Genomic DNA, 19,295 nt, shown 5'->3' with positions numbered 1-19,295 from the left:
AAATGTTTTCCCCTTCATCTTTTTCTCTCTCTCTCTCTCTCTCCTGTTCTCATTCAATCACTTTTCACCTATATATCTAAAAAGTTATAGCCCGTTGACTCTCTCTTTCTATACAGAGAATTATTTATATTAGAAAAGGTTGAAACAATTATACGCTTGTATGGAAAAAACAAAAAAAAACTGACGTGTTTTTTTTAATTTTTTTTTTTATGAGCATATAAATGTCTAATCCCCGTGAACCGGTGTATTAGAACTAGGACAACAGCATTATTCTTTTCATTGTTTTGGCTCTCGAGTATCCGTTGATATCATATGCTTTTATACGATAGTGATGTGGTTCTCAGTTGATTAACTGTGTCGGATATATATTCGAGAGTCAAAACTATGAAAAGAATATGCTGTTGTCATAGCGCTAATGATAACAGTATTTCTAGCTCTAGTATTTCACTAATGACATTTTTATGAGATATTTAATGTTTTTTTGTTTTGTTTTTTCAGCGGTCGATTGCCATGTTGGTCCGTGGTCTGAATGGGGTTGCGGAGTGTCTTGCATAAACGGAGTTCAAACCCGTGAAAGGAAAGTTGATGTGGAAGCGGCCCATGGAGGCAAGGAGTGCCCCGTTTTGAAACAGAAGCGGGTATGTCGTGGTGAGGACTGCGATATGCAACGGGTGGACAAACAACGTTTGGAATTATCAGGTAAAGGTTTCTTCATCACTTTCCTGTCTCTGTTATTTTTAACTAACTCTCTCCTCTTTATTTCTATTCTCCTTTCTATCTCTATCTCTCTCTCTCGTTCTCTTTCGCTAATCCCTCGTCCCCGTCTATCTCCCTCGTCCCCGTCTATCTCCCTCGTCCCCGTCTATCTCCCTCGTCCCCGTCTATCTCCCTCGTCCCCGTCTATCTCCCTCGTCCCCGTCTATCTCCCTCGTCCCCGTCTATCTCCCTCGTCCCCGTCTATCTCCCTCGTCCCCGTCTATCTCCCTCGTCCCCGTCTATCTCCCTCGTCCCCGTCTATCTCCCTCGTCCCCGTCTATCTCCCTCGTCCCCGTCTATCTCCCTCGTCCCCGTCTATCTCCCTCGTCCCCGTCTATCTCCCTCGTCCCCGTCTATCTCCCTCGTCCCCGTCTATCTCCCTCGTCCCCGTCTATCTCCCTCGTCCCCGTCTATCTCCCTCGTCCCCGTCTATCTCCCTCGTCCCCGTCTATCTCCCTCGTCCCCGTCTATCTCCCTCGTCCCCGTCTATCTCCCTCGTCCCCGTCTATCTCCCTCGTCCCCGTCTATCTCCCTCAGTGTCTCGTCTTCTCTCTAGTTATCTCTCTCTCTCCCTCTGATCCCTCCTACATATCCCTTCACTACCTCTTTACTTTCCCTTTCTCTCCTTCACCCATCCCAATCTATCTCACTCCTTCCCTCTCTCTCTTCCTTTCTCTCTCCCAGATTTTCCCTCCTTCCCTTATATGTAGTGCGAAGCTTCTGTTCGCAGAATTCATTTTATCCGTCCTTGAACTGCTATTATTCTAGTATACACACACACACACACACACACACACACACACACACACATATATATATATACACACACATACATATACATACACTTTCAGAGAAAATCCGTTCAGTCTTAACAATCTATCGATACATACTATAAAGGTTCTTGTGCGTGTAATTGTGAGGCAAGGGTTGCGCAATCATCAGTTTGCGTATGTGTGTATCTGCTTGTGTATATATACATGCATGCCTGCGTATATGCACACACTCACATGTGTGTGCGTGTGTGTGTGTTTCTATGTACATATATCTATGTATGGACTTGTAAGCATACATAATAATGTAGAAAACATGGGTTATTGTTCTATTTTGAATTATAAAATATATAAGTAGTTAAAACGCCATAATTTGGAATTGATTTTTTTTTTCATTTAATTTTCGATATATGCTTCTTCATCAGCATATCAAAAAAAGAAAAAGTAACATTCGTTTTTTTTTTTAAATCTTTTTTTAGGTTAGTATTTGCCAAGTGTTGAAGCAAATATAGGATTAAATATTCAATAGACAAGAACATAGTACGTGGCAGGATTACGTGAACAAGAAAGTGTATTTATCTACGAAAATTTTGTTTATAATTTGAACAACTAAAAATAATCCGCTAGAATGCCTATACATGCGTTTTTTTAATAACGTGTCTATGTTTATATACATATGCAAGCATACATGTAAAGCCTCCTATTTTTTTTAATAAACATTTTTGAAACCTATGAAAACTGGATCGATGGCATTAAAACCAGTCATCTTTTGTGCTCCAGCAATTTTTGTTACATAGTCACCAACATTTTCAATGCATGTTTGCCAGAAATTCATTGACGCATCTCTGCTTCTGGCGCACGTCCATGACAGGGGTTGAATTCTTAGTCTCACACCGTACATATCTCCGACAGAGAGATGAAACTTTCTGGCAATGCAGGCATAAGTACAGTCATAACAATCCAATTTGCAATACCTTCAATCCATTCGGGCGGACTAGAGGCATTGCTGTTGCATAGGTGGAGGCGGTTTACAGAACAGGGACGCATAACTGGAACGAGGCATCATTTATAATAGACGATAGATCATATAGGTGAAGAGACGATGTGTGTATGAACAGTTCTTTAAATACAAAGGGGAGATATATTATTGATTAGGGGGATGCAGTCAAAACTTTGGAAGGGGTTTCATATAAAGTTCATTATAAAATACGATGAAGACAAAAACACATTACCTTGCGTTTTGTGACAAACGAAGCCATTTATTTCCAGCTGGTGATGGGAATGATGAGAATCCAATGCCATGTTAAATTTCTACATTTTGTGTTCCCCTGCCCGTTCGCTTCCGGAAGGAGCTAAGGCTAACTCTCTCCCCTCTCTCAACGGCTAACTCTAACTGTTTTCGAACCCTAACTTAATTGTATATATTGATACTATATTTCTTTGTGACGTCAGAACGTGGCCAACATGTGCATCGCATGCACATGCACATGTACATGTATATGCTTCCAACACCTGTCCTGGCGACACAAAGGACATTCCTAATTTCATTGTTCCTTATTCCTCTGACCTAACTTTGTTTTTATAGTTATTTCTAACTATAATTGATAATTCCACTGCATTCCTGGAATCGTTTGTAAATGACACTATTGTATTCATTTTAACTTTTGATGCTGAGTTTAATTCCTTTAATAATAATTATCTTCGACCCTAATTACTTCGTTTCTAACTAAAAACCGGGAGTTGTCCCCTTCAATATGCCACATTACTTTTGGAACTCCCCTTGTATATGTTTATGAAATGTTGCACCCTCTCATCATGACTTTATACTCTGCTATTGGTTACAACCTGGTTCAATGTCTGCATTGTGTAAAAGGATTTAAAATATTTTTGGGTTTTGCAGAAGATATTTATTAAAAAGTAAAATCTATTTGGAGAAGTTTGACGACTCCATTTTTCCCATAATGTGCGTTTTTGTTTTTAAACGAATATTAAATTTATTTCAATTGCTTACCTTCTAGTCCCTGGCACATTCAGTTTTCCTTTTTTGCTCTTTATTTCGTCAAAAATATTATTGTAACAGAGCGTGTATGGGCACGTGTGAAAACATCTGCAGCAGTTGAAGGATAGCTTTCTAGCGTAAATATTAGCAGCAGCAGCCGCCATTAAAGCACTATGTAAATTAGCGAGTGTGGGCGAGTTTGCATCACCAGAAAAGGAGAAAAATATACCGCGTGGTCGAGAAGAGAAACAAGTTGGGTGCTGGGCAAGATGAACATGTGTAAGTCAAGATCGAGAAAGCGCTTGCTTGCACCAGCATAAAGTGGCGGTGACAGAGACTCTTAAAAAAACACATTTGTGTGCGAAAAGACTTTGGAAATATAATGAAATGCGTTATTGTTGAAAGAAACACAAATGCATTTCATTTGCACTTTTAAAAAATGCCGAGTCGGATTTTTATTTCTTTCATGTTTTATTTGTTTGTCCCTTTACGATGGTAACATACAGCGTGTGGGTCCGAATTGCTTGAAGTGAAACAACAATGTTAAAAAGTAACGACCACGTTACATTACTCAATCATTTTAAACTATTGAAGAGATAATAGTTGATTCGTCTATCGAATTTGTTTAAATATATTTAGAAATTTTGTAACCCCTTTCTTATATATACTAGCAGAACACCCAGTTATGCTCAATCGTAAAATACGCATAAATAATTTTTTTACTTTATGCAAATTTCGTTTTTGCTAGAAGGTAGCCCGGCGTTGCCTCGTCGTAAGATACGCTTAAATATGATATTTGAATTCATACAGGTTAGGTATTTATTATTATAGAAAAAATTATCTTTCGCTTATTATATTAAACCTAATATATAATAGTGGGAGCAAAACACACACACACACACACACACACACACACACACACACACACACACACATATCAACTTGAGTGTCATCAGCTAGAATCGAAACCAAAGCATACAACTCCACGCGCGCATATATATATATATATATATATATATATATTAGTTTTTTTTTTTTTTTGGAAAACGAATTCCAGCAGAGTGCTCAATTAAAAGGAAAATCCAAATTGTATATATAGTAATTTCAAGGACATGAGGTTTTAAGCATGAAAACGATGTTATTTTTTGTATTATATATATATATATATATATATATAAGCAAACAGTTAATAAAACATGTTAAAAACACTTTGAAAAAGAGTTAAACACATATTTAATCTGAAAAAGAAACACTTGATAAGTAGATAGTCCTTAATCCGCGGAGTTTCGAAGAAATACTTTCCTTCTCGTCAGAGGGTAGGAATTAGCATCTCCTATTTGGTTTTATCGAGCTTTTACATCTGGCTGAGATAACTTTATAAATATTAATTCTTTAATATTTATAATATACTTTAGTTTTACCATCTTGGATCATTTTGGTAAATTTAATTGTAATTTTTATTTTATATATATATATATATATAGGGTGTTTCAAAAGTCTTGGGAACATAACGATTTTTAATAACTCAAAAACTATTAGGAGTTGAAAAATGAAATTGGTACCGTTGGAAAGGTTATAGTTTCAAGTTTTGTGGGGAATCTTCAAAGTTGCTCAATATGAGCACCATTCGTCACACGGCAGACATCTAGTCGATAGTCCATTTCCTGCCAAACGTGTTCCAGCATCTTGACGTCAATGGTTCCCACAACTGCCGTTACTCGAGCCTTTAGTTCTACAATATCTCTTGGAAGGGGCGGCACATAGACTTGTTGCTTGACAAAGCCCCAAAGGAAAAAGTCACACGGAGGCCAGGGCATGAGAACGTCATCACCTCGCTCAGATCTCCCAATCCATCTACCAGACAGCCTTCTGTTAAGAAACTGCCTTACTCTAAGACTCCAGTGTGGTGGTGCATCATCTTGTTGAAAAATGAAGCCATCAGATTCTGCTTCTTCCAACTGAGCCATTAACCAGTCTTCCAGCATGTTGAGATAGGATTCACCAGTGATAGTTGCCTCTTCAAAGAAGAACGGTTCATAGACACCTTTCTTGGAAATTGCACAAAACACGTTCACTTTTGGTGAGTCTCGCTCGTGCTCATCGCTAAAAACAAGCCTGTCATCAAAAGTCACGGCGAAGTGGCTTATCAGTGTCCTTCAACTTTTAGACCAACTTGAGCTTGTAAGGTACCATTTGCAGTCGTTTCCTTAAGACACGCCATACAGTTGCTGGAGCAAGCTGAAGTTCCCTGCTGGCTCTTCTCACTGATTTACGGGGGCTCCGCTGAAAGGCTGTCCGAACTTGCTCAACTGCATCTTCTGAAGTTGAAGGGTGACCTGTTCGTTTACTTGGGCACAAACACCCATCTTTCACAAATTTAGCATGTCATCTGACAATGGATTTCCTTTCAGGAGCTTCTTTTTTAAATTTCATGCGAAATGCACGCTGAACACATGTCCACGATTCAGTCTTTGCAAATTGGAGGACGCAAAACGCCTTGTCTTGTTTAGAGAACGCCATTACTGAACCTGGAAAGATAAGACGAAAATCATTAGTATGACCAAAAACTTGATTAAGCAAGCTTTAAAATGACACCAGTTTCATTTTTCTACCTGGAATAGTTCATGAGATATACGCATTTGTAATGTTCCCAAGACTTTTGAAACACCCTGTATATTCGCCTGTTATCCCCCCCCCTTTTTTAAGATAAAATAAACCGGTCGATGAATATAAGATGCAAGCAAGCAACATCAGCAGTTTTCTACTTATTAAGGTAATTATGACTATGACAACAGCATATTTTCCTTGTTTTGATTCTCAGGTATATATTCATATCTTATGTTTTTATGTAGAATGATGTGGTTCGCGGTTGATTGTGCCTGTGTCGGATATATACTAGAGAGTCAAAACAATGAAAAGAATATGCTGTTGTCATAGCTCTAGTTTTTATAGAGCCAATTCTCTATTTTATTGAATCCAATATATAGTAGTGATTTCAAAAAGTAAAAAAAATAAAAAACATGACTTGGGTGCTATTAGCTAGAATCGAAACCAAAAAGATTTTTGTACACCAGCCTTTGTCGTTATTTTTCGCTTCAGTGTTGTTACTGTTTGAGCTATCTACAGATGTATATGTAGAGTTAAATATGAGGCTATTTTTTATTTTGCGCATGCGCGATAATAATTTTTTTTTTTTCGATTTACTCCTGCTAAGGTCAACATTCTTTCATTTTTGCCAGCAAAGACAAAATCGAAATTGTTCCACAGGTCTAAATTCCCTATATATATTGTTTTAAGTCTGTTGACCAAAAATTGAGAGAAGTTTGGTAGAGACACAGACAAGGTCATTCACACACACACAAAATTATTTTTAAAATATAATTATCCACTGACACGTTTCGTCGTCTACGACTCCTCAAATGGGGATATGAAATCGGGACCCCATGGAAAGAAGCGTAAACCTCTACCACTAGTCTATCTCGCACGACTGCTTGAATGTATCGCGTTTTTTTATGTAGATATTTGTTTTCGCAATACTCTTTTTTTTCTTTTTTTTTTCTTTTTTTCTTTTTTTGAATGAATTATACGAAAGTGCATTTTTACCTAAATGCTAGTTGGGAATAATTTTCTCTTTGACCAATACCCCCAAATAAATACATATGCATTTGCTAAAAAACAATCATCCCAAATGCTACGCAATTATGCAGAATGTAGAAAATATGCATAAATAGAGTCAAGCATAATAGTTAAATGAAACCAATCATCGAATAATGCTCGATTTACAAAAGACTATCCACGACTGAAAGAATCATTTTAATATTTTTTAAAATACAAAAAAGTAGGCTTTTAATAGCAATGCCAGTGCGATGAAACAACTAAACTTTATAGGTGTGTGTATAATATATATATATATATATATATATATATATATATATATATATATATAGCCAGTAGAGTTTAGTTTCCTAGAAGTACATCCAATGAAACATGTGTCTACCAAAGAGTGCTCAATGAGTGAACAGAGCAGGTATATGAAATTTATTTATACAAACATTGATGGTTACATATGTGCATACATGCTTCTGTAATCACCCGCGTTGGGGGATTACGTCTTCAGGCCAAGAATTATCGCCGAGTTCTCGATGTAACCATCGATGTTTGTATAAATAAATTTCATATATATATATAATCATCTTCGAGGAACATACCTGAAATACCTATTGGAAATAAGTCGTACACCATCCACAATAACTGCAATCCTCTCATCTACATACCTAGTAAATGGGCTATTAAATCTGGCGTCGTGGGACAAAGCGAAGAAGCGACTCTAGTTGAAGTCCCAATTATGCTGGCTCATATATATATGACCTATGATCTGGTGCGCACATAACGTTTACGCCACGACGCCCCAGTTGACATTACTTGCTGTTTTTTTATCGGTTTTAAAGTTCTGTCGAATTTTGTTAATTTTGATGTTAATTAAATTCTACGGTTGCAGATTCGAGCTTAGATAATCAGTTAAGCGAATGAGCAGTCGCTACGACGAAACATGTATCCGTAGTTTACTCTTTTATAAATAAAATAAATAATGCATATATCTCTACTATTATATAAAGGAACTTTGAGTTAATTTCCTATAGACCCAGAAACGGCTGGGCCGATTTTTTTTTAAATTTCACACGAAGGTACTTGATGTATCTGGGGAGTTTTGTACGAGATGAATTCGTCCGAGAAATATCGATAATTGAAAACATCCGACTTTGACCAAAGTTAACGTTTTTGTATAACCTAATATCACAAGTGCATTTTGAGAAGTTTTATCACCGCACAAGCAGAAAGGTCTAGCGTATTATAACAACTGTAGACAGGGGAGCATTCAAAACGAATTCTTCTTTTTAGAACACAATTTAACCAGGATACTTGACTTTTGCACGTTTAACTTAACGTGAAGTAATTATGTAAAAATAATTTCATAAAATCAACGGTTGGTTCTTTGGTAAGACGGTGGCGCGTTCGAAATGAATGTTTCTGTTTAAATACATGACTTTTGCATTTTAAACTTTAGTGAAACCATTATTTACAGATAATTTTATAAAATGAATTGATTCTTTACAGTGCAATGTAGGCTACAATGTATTGTGGAGCAAGTTACTGCGGAGAGGTATGTAAAGCTTCCTCTCAGTGCACCACAAAGGGTCCCCAACTAGAGCAGGTAATCAATTTGATTGAAAAATGGGTGATTTCGATGATAAAAAATGCGTTGATCATCATTCGATTCCAAGCAATATCGGGTCTCCCTGCATGTATATATATATATATATATATATATATATATATATTGTGTCGACAAAAAGAAAGTCCGCACTTTTAATTTTTTCAAGAACTGCAAATTTAAGCTAAATGTAATGTAACTGTTTAAACAACCTATACCTCATTTGATTCGCCTTTTATTCCTCTATAATTTTACCTGTTCATATTTGACTTTTAATTGAAATATTCTAGTGTTCACGTCAATTAAAAAAAATAACTTCAAATTGAGGAGGAAAAAAGAAAGTCCGTAGCAACAAATTCATTTAAAACCAACTTAAATTATCACTCCTAAATCAGTTTAAAATATCTACTAACAGGCAACAAAGCACTTCTAATGGTAATTGTTGTTGTTCCTGGTTATACAACGTAACATTTAACCATATGCCACGACTTTCTCTTAGTGATCGTCAGGAGCTCATTAATCTCCACCTTTCTGGTTTATCCAATCGAGAAATCAGCCGCAGATTGAAATATGATTAGAAAACTGTACGAAAGACTGTGCAAAAGTACCAAAACACCGGCAGTGTTCGTGACGCCTCAAAATCTAGTCGTACTAGTTATTTCTAACAGGGAAGACAATGCTATCAAGATCCGCAGCCTAAGAAACAGATTTGAAACGGCTCCCCAAATCCAACAACAGTGCAATCTTGTTAAAAAGTGCTCTCTTTCTACTGTCAAGAACAGACCAAAGGAATTTAATTTGCGAGGATATGTTGCAAGACGCAAGCCAATAATTTCTGTAAAGAACAGAAAGTGCCGTCTGGACTTCGTCAGATGCAATAGAGATCATGACTCTTCATATTGGTCAAAAGTGCTTTTTAGCGACGAAAGCAAGTTCAATAGGCTAGGCAGTGATGTCAGGCAGTACGTCCGTCCGAGGAAAGACGAATAATTTAATCCTAGATGCTCAGTTTCAAGGTGGTGGAAGTTCAGTTTTTGTGTGGGACATTATTAGTACCAATGGTCCAGGACCTATAGTTCGCTTGCAAGTTCGAATTAATTTGACCAAGTACATTAATGTTGACTGAACATTTTCTACCCTACTTTGGCCGGAATTTGGATGATAATTCCATCTTCATGCAGGATAATGTTCCCATTCACACAGCTGACAATGTCAAGAGGTTCCTGGAAGAGCATGATATGCCGTCTTTGGATTGGTCTACACAATCTCCAGACCTCAATACTATCGAAAACGTATGGCATTACATCAAGCAACAGCAACGCAATGATAAAATTTCAAATTTGGAAGAACTTTGGACAAAAATTAAAGAAAAGCGGGATGCCCTTTGCTTGGAGTATTGCTACAGTCTAATTCGAGGAATTCCCAAAAGATTGCAGGCTGTCAAATTGCAGAAGGGCTATGCTACTAAATTAGTAAATCAACATTTTATATAATTTTTTTTCTTTTTTTTTTTGGGGGGGGCAATATTATAAGTTACAAATCTCGGCAACAATTGATCAGAATTTGACAAATGAGTACTCGTTAAAAAGGTAATGACTTGAATTGTATAGTGGGCTATGTGAAATTTACCCTTAAGGCCGCACATTAGAGGGGATCATCTATTATCCAGAGCCAGTATTTGGCACATTTTACAGCCATAAAATGTTTCAATCATAGTTATTTGTTTTCTTAGTTTTGCATATGAATTACAAAATATCTGATATTTCCCCAAAACCTCTAGTCTTGATGGAGGGGGAACTAAAACTTGCTGTAGTGGTTTCAAATGATATGAACTAACAGCAAGGGGAGACTTGATTCCAAATATTTCTCATATGTTATGTATCAAAACCAAAAAGGGGAGACATAAAATAAATTTCACATTGTATAAAGATAATTTGATACTGGAGATATTCATAATCGTACACTATTTCCAAGAAATATTTGGAATCAAGTCTCTCCTTGCTGTTATTTCAGATGATTTGAAACTGTAGCAGCAAATTTTACTTTCCCCCTCTATCAAGGCCAGTAGTTTTTAGGAAAAATATGTGCCTTTTCATAGGTAACCATGTGATTTTTAAATGAAAATATTCGTATGGTTGGTTTTCTCTTCATTTGTAGATGTGTGTTTTTAAAAGAAGGAAATTTTTCGTCGCATGACGAGGTCGTTTAGTTTGTAACTAATTTGGCCGAAACATTGTCATGATCGTGTAGCGACATTAAAAATGTTTATTTGAATATAAATAAAAGTATATCTTGCCTTATTTGATATTGAACACTCTTGTATATACACATTATCAAATTCATGGGTTTTTTTTTCATCTTTAAATATTCTTAACCTGAAATACACACACACACACACACACACACACACACTCATTCCTGGGAGAAAGATATCCACAAATTAAGAAGAATTGAATTTCAACAAGGTTCGTTGACAGTGCACAATCAAAGATAGTAAATTATAATTTTTATTCTGTATGTAAATACAGTCATATCTTGCTACGATGTGCGGACCGTTTCAATCATATTTGATTTCATAAGGCAAGAAAAATTGATACAAAAATTGAAAAGATTCCAGACGTTTCCAAATTTTGAAGAGAGAATTAATGCCATGACTGGCAATAAACAGAAATTAAAGTTCATGCCTTACAGTAAAAACTTTCATTTTTGCAAAAAAAATGACATTTTTTACCCCATAACTTTTGCCCCATCCATTAGATTTTTCTGAAACTTGGCGAAAATGTGAAGGCAACGTTGGCCCTTCACACTTCTCACATTTATCATTTCTTCTGTTTTATTTTGTGGTGTCATCTCACGTGCAGCACCAGAAGGAGACCACGCACGCGCGGCTTGTTTTGTCTTATGCTAGTAACTAAGATGGTAAAGGTATTAATATTTTTGTGTAAATTATTTTTTTAAGTAAACTATGATTGAAATATGATGTCGCATCCATTTTATGAGAAATAAAATATTTATTTACGAAAAGGAAAAAATGTTTCGATGATTTGTTTATTGTAGGTTGATTTGGTTTTGTTACATATTTGTAAAGATTTTTTCGATTGGCTTCTAAATGTAATCAAATTTTAAGCTGATATCTTATAAATATTTTAAGAAATAGGATCTTCTGGTGTTTCATTTGCCATTTGTTTTTAATCTAGAACCTAAATACGAAATATTGAAAATGTGTCTCCGCTGTTTTTAAAAATCTAATATGGCGACGTAAGGCTTTTTTTTTCTTGTGTGTGTTTTGAATTCAGTTATTTAGCAGGGGTGGGAGGACGACAAACACTACGTGTAAATAATATCCCAGAACATTATTTTTCAACGTGATAATGTCTCTGCACACACTGCTAAAGTCACAAAAAATGGTTTCCTGATAATTCAATTAATGTGATATTTTGGCCAGATCAAAGCCCCGATTTAAACCCAATCAAGAATATTTGGTCCATAATATCTTGTGCATTGGCTAGAAGAACCTTTTCGAATAATCACAAACTGTGGGAAGCTGTGCAAAGTGAATGGCATGGCATCTCCTCTCCACAGTGTTCCACTTTGGTTGAGAGCATGTCTAAAAGGATTGATCTTTTAAAGAAATCAAAAGGGAATGCTATTCCATACTAAGCATTTATAAAAGTAAATGTTGTATTATTAGTCTGGTTTAAGTTTCCTTGTTCAATTGTTGATTGTTCAATATAGCTTTTAGTGCAATAAAATGTATAAAATTTGTTTGGCCCATTTTTTTTTTTTTTTTTTTTTTTTTTTTTTGCTCACGTGTTTACATCTGTCTCTGAGGAGTTATTTAGTGGTCTTACTTTATTCAACAAAACATGTGTAAGATGTATTTCATAAAAATAAGAGTGTGAATCAAAGACTTTTTTCTGGTTTGGGAATGATAACTAATGATATATTAGGGATGGTACTATTCGAATATTTTCCGATACAGCTAACCCGATTCCGATACAGTTACCGATTCCGATTCCTTTAAAATCTCGAAATATTGAAGTACATAAATTGGGGAGGGGGCGGATTACGTAAAAATGCATGTAATATTTGCATATATCTTCACTATCGTAAAAATGCACTTATAGGAAAAGGGATTTAAAATTTTAGTTTTACTGATAGTTTAAAATCAATCAATAAATTTATCGATTTTTTTAATGATAGTGGTTGTAATTGAAAATTGTTTTTATAATAAAAAAAACTAAAAGAATCGTTTTATCGAGGGGAGGGGGGCAACGGAAAATAGGCTGAAATTATTTCCGATATCGGTACGTTAAAGAGTTCGATTTTTTTTTTTTTTTTTTTTTTTAGATCTGTCTGTGATTGATCGTCCCAAAACTAATATGTGAAATAAAAACTCGGACAAAACTTGCGGATAATATTCTGTTTTACGGTTGTTGTAAAAATTGGAACGGGAATTTAAATTTCGTTCCGTTTTAATCCCTTTTTTTTTGTGCCCCCCCCCCAAAAACGAAAATAATCGAAAGAATAACATTCAACAATCGTACTTTATATATATATATATATATATATATATATATATATATATAAAATTAAATTTACCAAAATGATCCAAGATGGTAAAATTAAAGTATATTATAAATATTAAAGAATTAATATTTATAAAGTTATCTCAGCCAGATGTAAAAGCTCGATAAAACCAAATAGGAGATAGAGCTTATAATACGAGCAAGCAGTTAATAAAACATGTTAAAAAACACTTTGAAATGAGTTAAAAACATATTTAATCTGAAAAGGAAACACTAGATAAGTGGATAGTCCTTAATCCGCGGAGTTTCGAAGAAATACTTTCCTTCTCATCAGAGGGTAGGAATTAGCGAAATGCGGGACCGGATTTTGCATGCAAAAGTATTTGATGAAACAAGTAAGTCAAAGATTTTACTTGATAACAAAAAAATGAAGCAAAGGGAATACGGTTAAGAAAAAGGTGATTACACATGAATGGATAGTCTGGTGGAAGATAAATAATCCAGTGATGGTAAAATCCAAATATATAACTCCAAGAAAGTTAATTGAATTTCCATTTGCACAAGTAAAATCCAAGGAAATCTCGTAATTGGAAGATGGTCCAAAATAATCCAAAGGCCGAAATCCATGGAATAATTCACAAAAATGTGTACAAGGGGAAAAAAAAATTCCAATAATATTAATAAAAGAAAAATAAGATATGCTTTTCACTCTACTGCCGAGGCATAAATATACATAAGATCAGGGGAGAAAATGAGGAGGAAAAAATTAAATGGTGATAGAATTAAATATAAAATAGAGAAACAAATGTCAAAATGACCCAGACAGGAAATGTTAAAGGCGCGAAGAAAATACATAGGGCAAAATAATATAGGTCAACTGAAATGTACAGGTCATCACTTAAAAAAATGTCAGCAAGAGTTGTTTTTTTTTTCTTCTTCCCTGATCTTTCTTATTCTTATTTATGCCTCGGCAGTAGAGTGAAAAGCATATCTTGTTTCATCAAATACTTTTGCATGCAAAATCCAATCCCGCATTTTGCTAATTCCTACCCTCTGATGAGAAGGAAAGTATTTCTTCGAAACTCCGGATTAAGGACTATCCACTTATCTAGTGTTTCCTTTTCAGATTAAATATGTTTTTAACTCATTTCAAAGTGTTTTTTAACATATTTTATTAACTGTTTGCTCGTATATATATATATATATATATATATATATATAAATATAAAATGTCAAAGATTTTTATAAAAATGAAATTTTATTAACAAAAACGAAATATAATTTTTAAACGAAAAAAGTTGATTTGATATACCTTTTTGGTATTTTCTTTTTTTTTTTTTACATTGGAAATGTCGATTTTTATAGGTTTTCGGGTATGCTTACAACGAATAAACATCCCAACCACCCCATATTAAGAACGGCTTTCTGAATACACTCCCCAACCTTGTCAGTATACCCGAAAAACTATAAAAGTTGACATGTTGGTCGAATGTGAACGATTATTTGGACGTAGTGTAAAAAATGTACCGAATTTAAAACGGAACGAAATTTAGATTTTCATTTTTACAACAACTGTAGAATAGGGCGTTCCCCGCAAGTGTTAATAAAATATCTCTTGCTCATGCGACCATTTCAAACATGACTGGGAATCTTCAGATCCATACCAATTATGTTAGAAGAATAATTGGACTGAAAATTCGAAGTTATGCTATATAACCAATGCTTCCTCCTCCTCCTCCTCCTCCTCCTCCTCCTCCTCCTCCTCCTCCTCCTCCTCCTCCTCCTCTTTTACGAATTTCTCCATCTCCGGTTCGGTTCCACACAAAATTGATAGCACGGCCTGGATACTTCATGTCGTTGATTACAAGTGACAGTTATTAATTAGCAAGTAATTATATTAAATGGCAGCTTCATTTCTTCTGCGCGTCATCTTTGCGAACGCGTCTACCGCAAAATAATATATCAAAATTAGAACGAAGAAATAATGAAATGAAAAAAAAAAAAAAAAAAAAAACATCTTTAACGGAGACTTTGATTACAGGAAATACCGAGCCGGTATACATCTTTAACTATACGTGCACCAGAACAGGTTTAATTTAATTACTCGTATTATTTGCATTTTTCGGACTACTGTTCTCATCTTGAGTGTCATTTTCACAATGTTTCACCCGATGTAACCTCCGACCTTCTTCGGGTGTATCTTGTCGAACCCGGGAATTTACACAGAATTTCGAACGGAACCCTTTATTTACTTCATGCTCTCGTTCCGTCAGCCATGACTGGATAGAGGTCCTAAGTAATTCGCAATTATATTTTTTTCGGTCGCCCACATTGAGAATTGAACCTTCAACTTTCAGGAGAATATCACTTTTACAATTGGTTTTTTCTAAATACTCTAACCACTGCGCCACTGGTTCTTGCAATAGTCTGAAAAATCTAAATAATACGAATGAACAATCCTCATCGCAAAAATTCCGAAACATAATATCAATTTAATTTATTTTATACTAGCGGGGGTACCCGGTGTTGCGTGGGTGTGGAGAGGTTTTATGGTAAGGATAATGAGCAACAGAGCCTTAAAAAGTAATTAAAAAAAAAAAAACCTCCTAAAAACATTGAAAATAGCAAGTACCCGCGCGAGTGTAAAAAAAAAGGAAGTAGGCAGGCAGGCTCGAACTTGTAACGCGAAGGAGGAAAAGAAGGTGAAAAAAGCTAACTGCTTAGCACCCGCGCCCACCGCGACAAACATCAGCGACGTTCGAAATAAAGTTAGTCATTGCAAGGCGTATAATTACTTTGCAAAAATGTCGACGAAAAAGTTAACCTCCTCCATGTGACAAACGGTCTAGTTGACAGTGAAAGAATTAATGTTTTGTCCAATTTTTGGATATTTGTCAGCCGAGAGACTGAGCTTTCAAACGATACCAATTCTGTCAGTATTGATTGCGTTTGTCAAAAGCTTTTAGCGAACATACGCACAGAGTTGTGATTTATATAATAGTTATTCATGCTTTTGGACATAGAAGTTTCTCGTGAAGCATTTACCTTGCCATATAAAGGCCAAACCTAATTTTTTTTCACTTCTCAACTTGAAATCTACTTTTGCACCCTAAAAATGAACAAACTCTTACAAACTATATCTACACTTTTTCCAGCAGAAATTTGAACCTAATTCAGAAATGTTAAACTTAATTCTTTAACGAATATTAGATCAATACCATCTGGATATTCTTAACACGAGTTTACGGATGTACAAATCAGCAAAATTATAGATAGTCTATATAAAAATACTTTTGCTAACGTTTTCCTCTGAAAAAAAGCCACATTATTTAAACTCCATGGAATAAGGAAATAATTATCTTCATTTTTTATTCTTTGTTTACGAACAATAAATCTTTTCAATAATAATTTGCAAAATTTAAATTCCTTTCATATATATTTTATGTCATGATATAACTATCAATAATATATGACCAAAGGTCGCATATATTTACTTGTGTCGGTACAGTTAATCGGAAATTAAAAAAAAATCGGATTTTTTTTTTAAGATATCGGAATCTAAAAATTTGTGCTTATTTTCCGATGCAAAAAGAAAATGCATTTTTTTGTTTTGTTTTTATTTCAAACTTAATTTTCAATTGCTATTTTAAATTTATAAAAAAATGATAGATATTTATTAATTTAGACTAAAATATATAGATATGTGCGCATATATATATATATATATATATATAAATTTTTTTTTTTTTTTTTTTTTACGGTCATCCTCTTCTCAAAATATTTATAGCTTAACATTTAGATATTTTAAAGAAATCGGAATCAGTAATTCTATATGCTCATATTTACTAGTATATTACCCCTGCCCCCTCAAAGCGGTTGACGACTGGCTGCATAGAAAGATCACTGTGCGCTGGAGGGTGTAGTCCTCTGGAAAGAGTAGCTCGAGAACAACTCCTCCCGGGTCTTGGCACGATCCAGAACTGCTTTGCCAATGCAACAGAAGCGTTTTGCCAGCAATCTTTACCTTTTACTTTTGTTGTGGGGACTCATCCCTACACAACATATAAACACTTCCGAAGAATATACATACATCGAGATGCACCACTCTGGATCGTAACCATATTGACGTTAAGTACAGGGTGTCCCAAAAGAAGCTGACGAATTTTAAATCTGGTTAACTTCCTCAATATTTAAGTTAGGCTTACCAATTTCCATATGTAGGTAGATGAGCCTCTCCATGATGTTTTGAGATATAGTAAGATATCATGGTCTACTTATTCTAATTTTATTTACACAACTTAATCTAGGGTATGTTTTTCACAAGGTCTAATTTTAGTTATGAAAAATGATGTTACTCAAATGTCCACCATTTTCATTTCCACACTCGTCCTCTCTGCAGGGCATTGTCCAGCACATCACTTAATGTTTCAGGGCTTATGACCCTAATTTTCTCCTCTATATTGTTTTTAAGGGCATTTATTGTGGCTGGTTTGTTTGCGTATACTCGCTCTTTGAGGTAACTCCAAAGGAAGAAATCTGCACGTGAGATCTGGCGAGCGGGGTGACCAATTTATCTCACAGCCACGAGAAATTATTCGGTTGCTGAATATGTCCTGGAGCAGATTTAATGTTTCTTGTGCGGTATGTACCGTTGCACCGTTCTGCTGGAACCACGTTGATCGAGAGACCCCAATTTGACTTGATCTTCTGATATGGATAGATCCTCGGCCACACTCTGCTAATCTCTGACGATTCTACACACTTCTTTCCGTACGGGGTCTACCAGATTACGGGAGGTCACATACAGACCCTTGCTCATGAAATCGAGCCACCACAGCTTTTATTGCATTGGGAGTAGGGGAATGTCTTGTGTTTCGTCGAAATTCTCTTAGTATACATTTCTTTCTCTGTGTATGTATTTTATCTTGTAAATATAAGCATATTTTCTAAGCCATGCCCGAGTCTTTCTTACTGACTTTTTCGGGCCACGACAACTTGGATATCTCCAAATTTAATCAGTTATAAGGAAAACCATAAGTGATATTTTAAAAGTTTGTTGATAATTGGTCAAGCAGACTTTACAGAATCAATCCCTTAGAAACTCGACCGAAAACATAACCTCCTAGTGTTGTATTGTCGGGTATTCTGTATTACATAGAGGGAATGTATATATTATGTACCTTTGTCTAAACTTATGTATCGTCTAGTGAAATAAAATGTTCTTTTAATGAATGTGTGTATGCAAAGTGTATATATATATATATATATATTTGTATATAGTGTCAGTCATCTATGTGACGTGTATATACGTGTGTTCGTCTAATCTAGTTTTTCTATCGTTCTTTGAATTGATTCGCACATAAGACGTCAAAATATACAGCGGACGTGTAACATTTACAAAAAAAAAAAAAGGAAAAATAAGTATTTGGGGTTTTAACATCGGGCCAATCGGAGAAAAACCTGGTTCGTTTTTTTTTTTCTTTTTTGATGGATCCTCGGAAAATCTGAAAAAAAAAGATTCATTCTAATGAATCAAGAAATCTCTGGTTATCTTTTCAGCAACTTTATTTACCGATGTTTCCCCTATTGGAAACTGCAATGTTAGTCCTATAATGCATTCTGATCCGATCTACTGGGAGCTATCACCGTATGTGAACCGTCTTTCTCCCTCTCTCGACTGTGTCTGCTCTCTCTCTCTTTCTCGCTTTCTAATTAAAAATCATACGTGCTTTTCTCAAGCTCTACCTAAAAAGTGATCTCTGCGTAATGCAACGTCAGACTCTAAAGGTCAACCTATATTAAAATTATTTGTGTTCTAACGTTCTTTTCTATTAAAATATCTTAACATGAATAATTTTCTCTATCAATATTTATTTTGCTATAATATTCAATATTTGCAAATATGATAACAATCATAATTGCCGACTGGCATACTTTCGGCGTTGCTCTGCTAATATCCAACACTTGACGAAAGTAATTACCAGGGCTAGGACAACAGCATATTTTTTCTTATTGTTTTGACTAGCAAG

General features: G+C 35.2%; 1 protein-coding gene across 1 annotated transcript in view; it reads left to right on the top strand.

The window, feature by feature from the left end:
- The window catches only part of LOC145255624 (somatomedin-B and thrombospondin type-1 domain-containing protein-like), a 134,313-nt gene that overhangs the window by 71,159 nt on the left and 43,859 nt on the right, over positions 1-19,295 (top strand). The window contains exon 2 of the mRNA XM_080114145.1: positions 499-699. Within this exon, the coding sequence (XP_079970271.1) occupies positions 499-699 (201 nt within the window). The remainder of the gene's footprint in view (positions 1-498; positions 700-19,295) is intronic.

Source organism: Euprymna scolopes, chromosome 31 (assembly GCF_053919585.1).
Source record: "Euprymna scolopes isolate OS-2025 chromosome 31, ASM5391958v1, whole genome shotgun sequence".
In the NCBI taxonomy this organism is placed as follows: Eukaryota; Metazoa; Mollusca; class Cephalopoda; order Sepiida; family Sepiolidae; genus Euprymna; species Euprymna scolopes.
The sequence above is the reverse complement of the archived record's forward strand: the minus strand, read 5'-3'. Positions and strand labels throughout refer to the sequence as shown.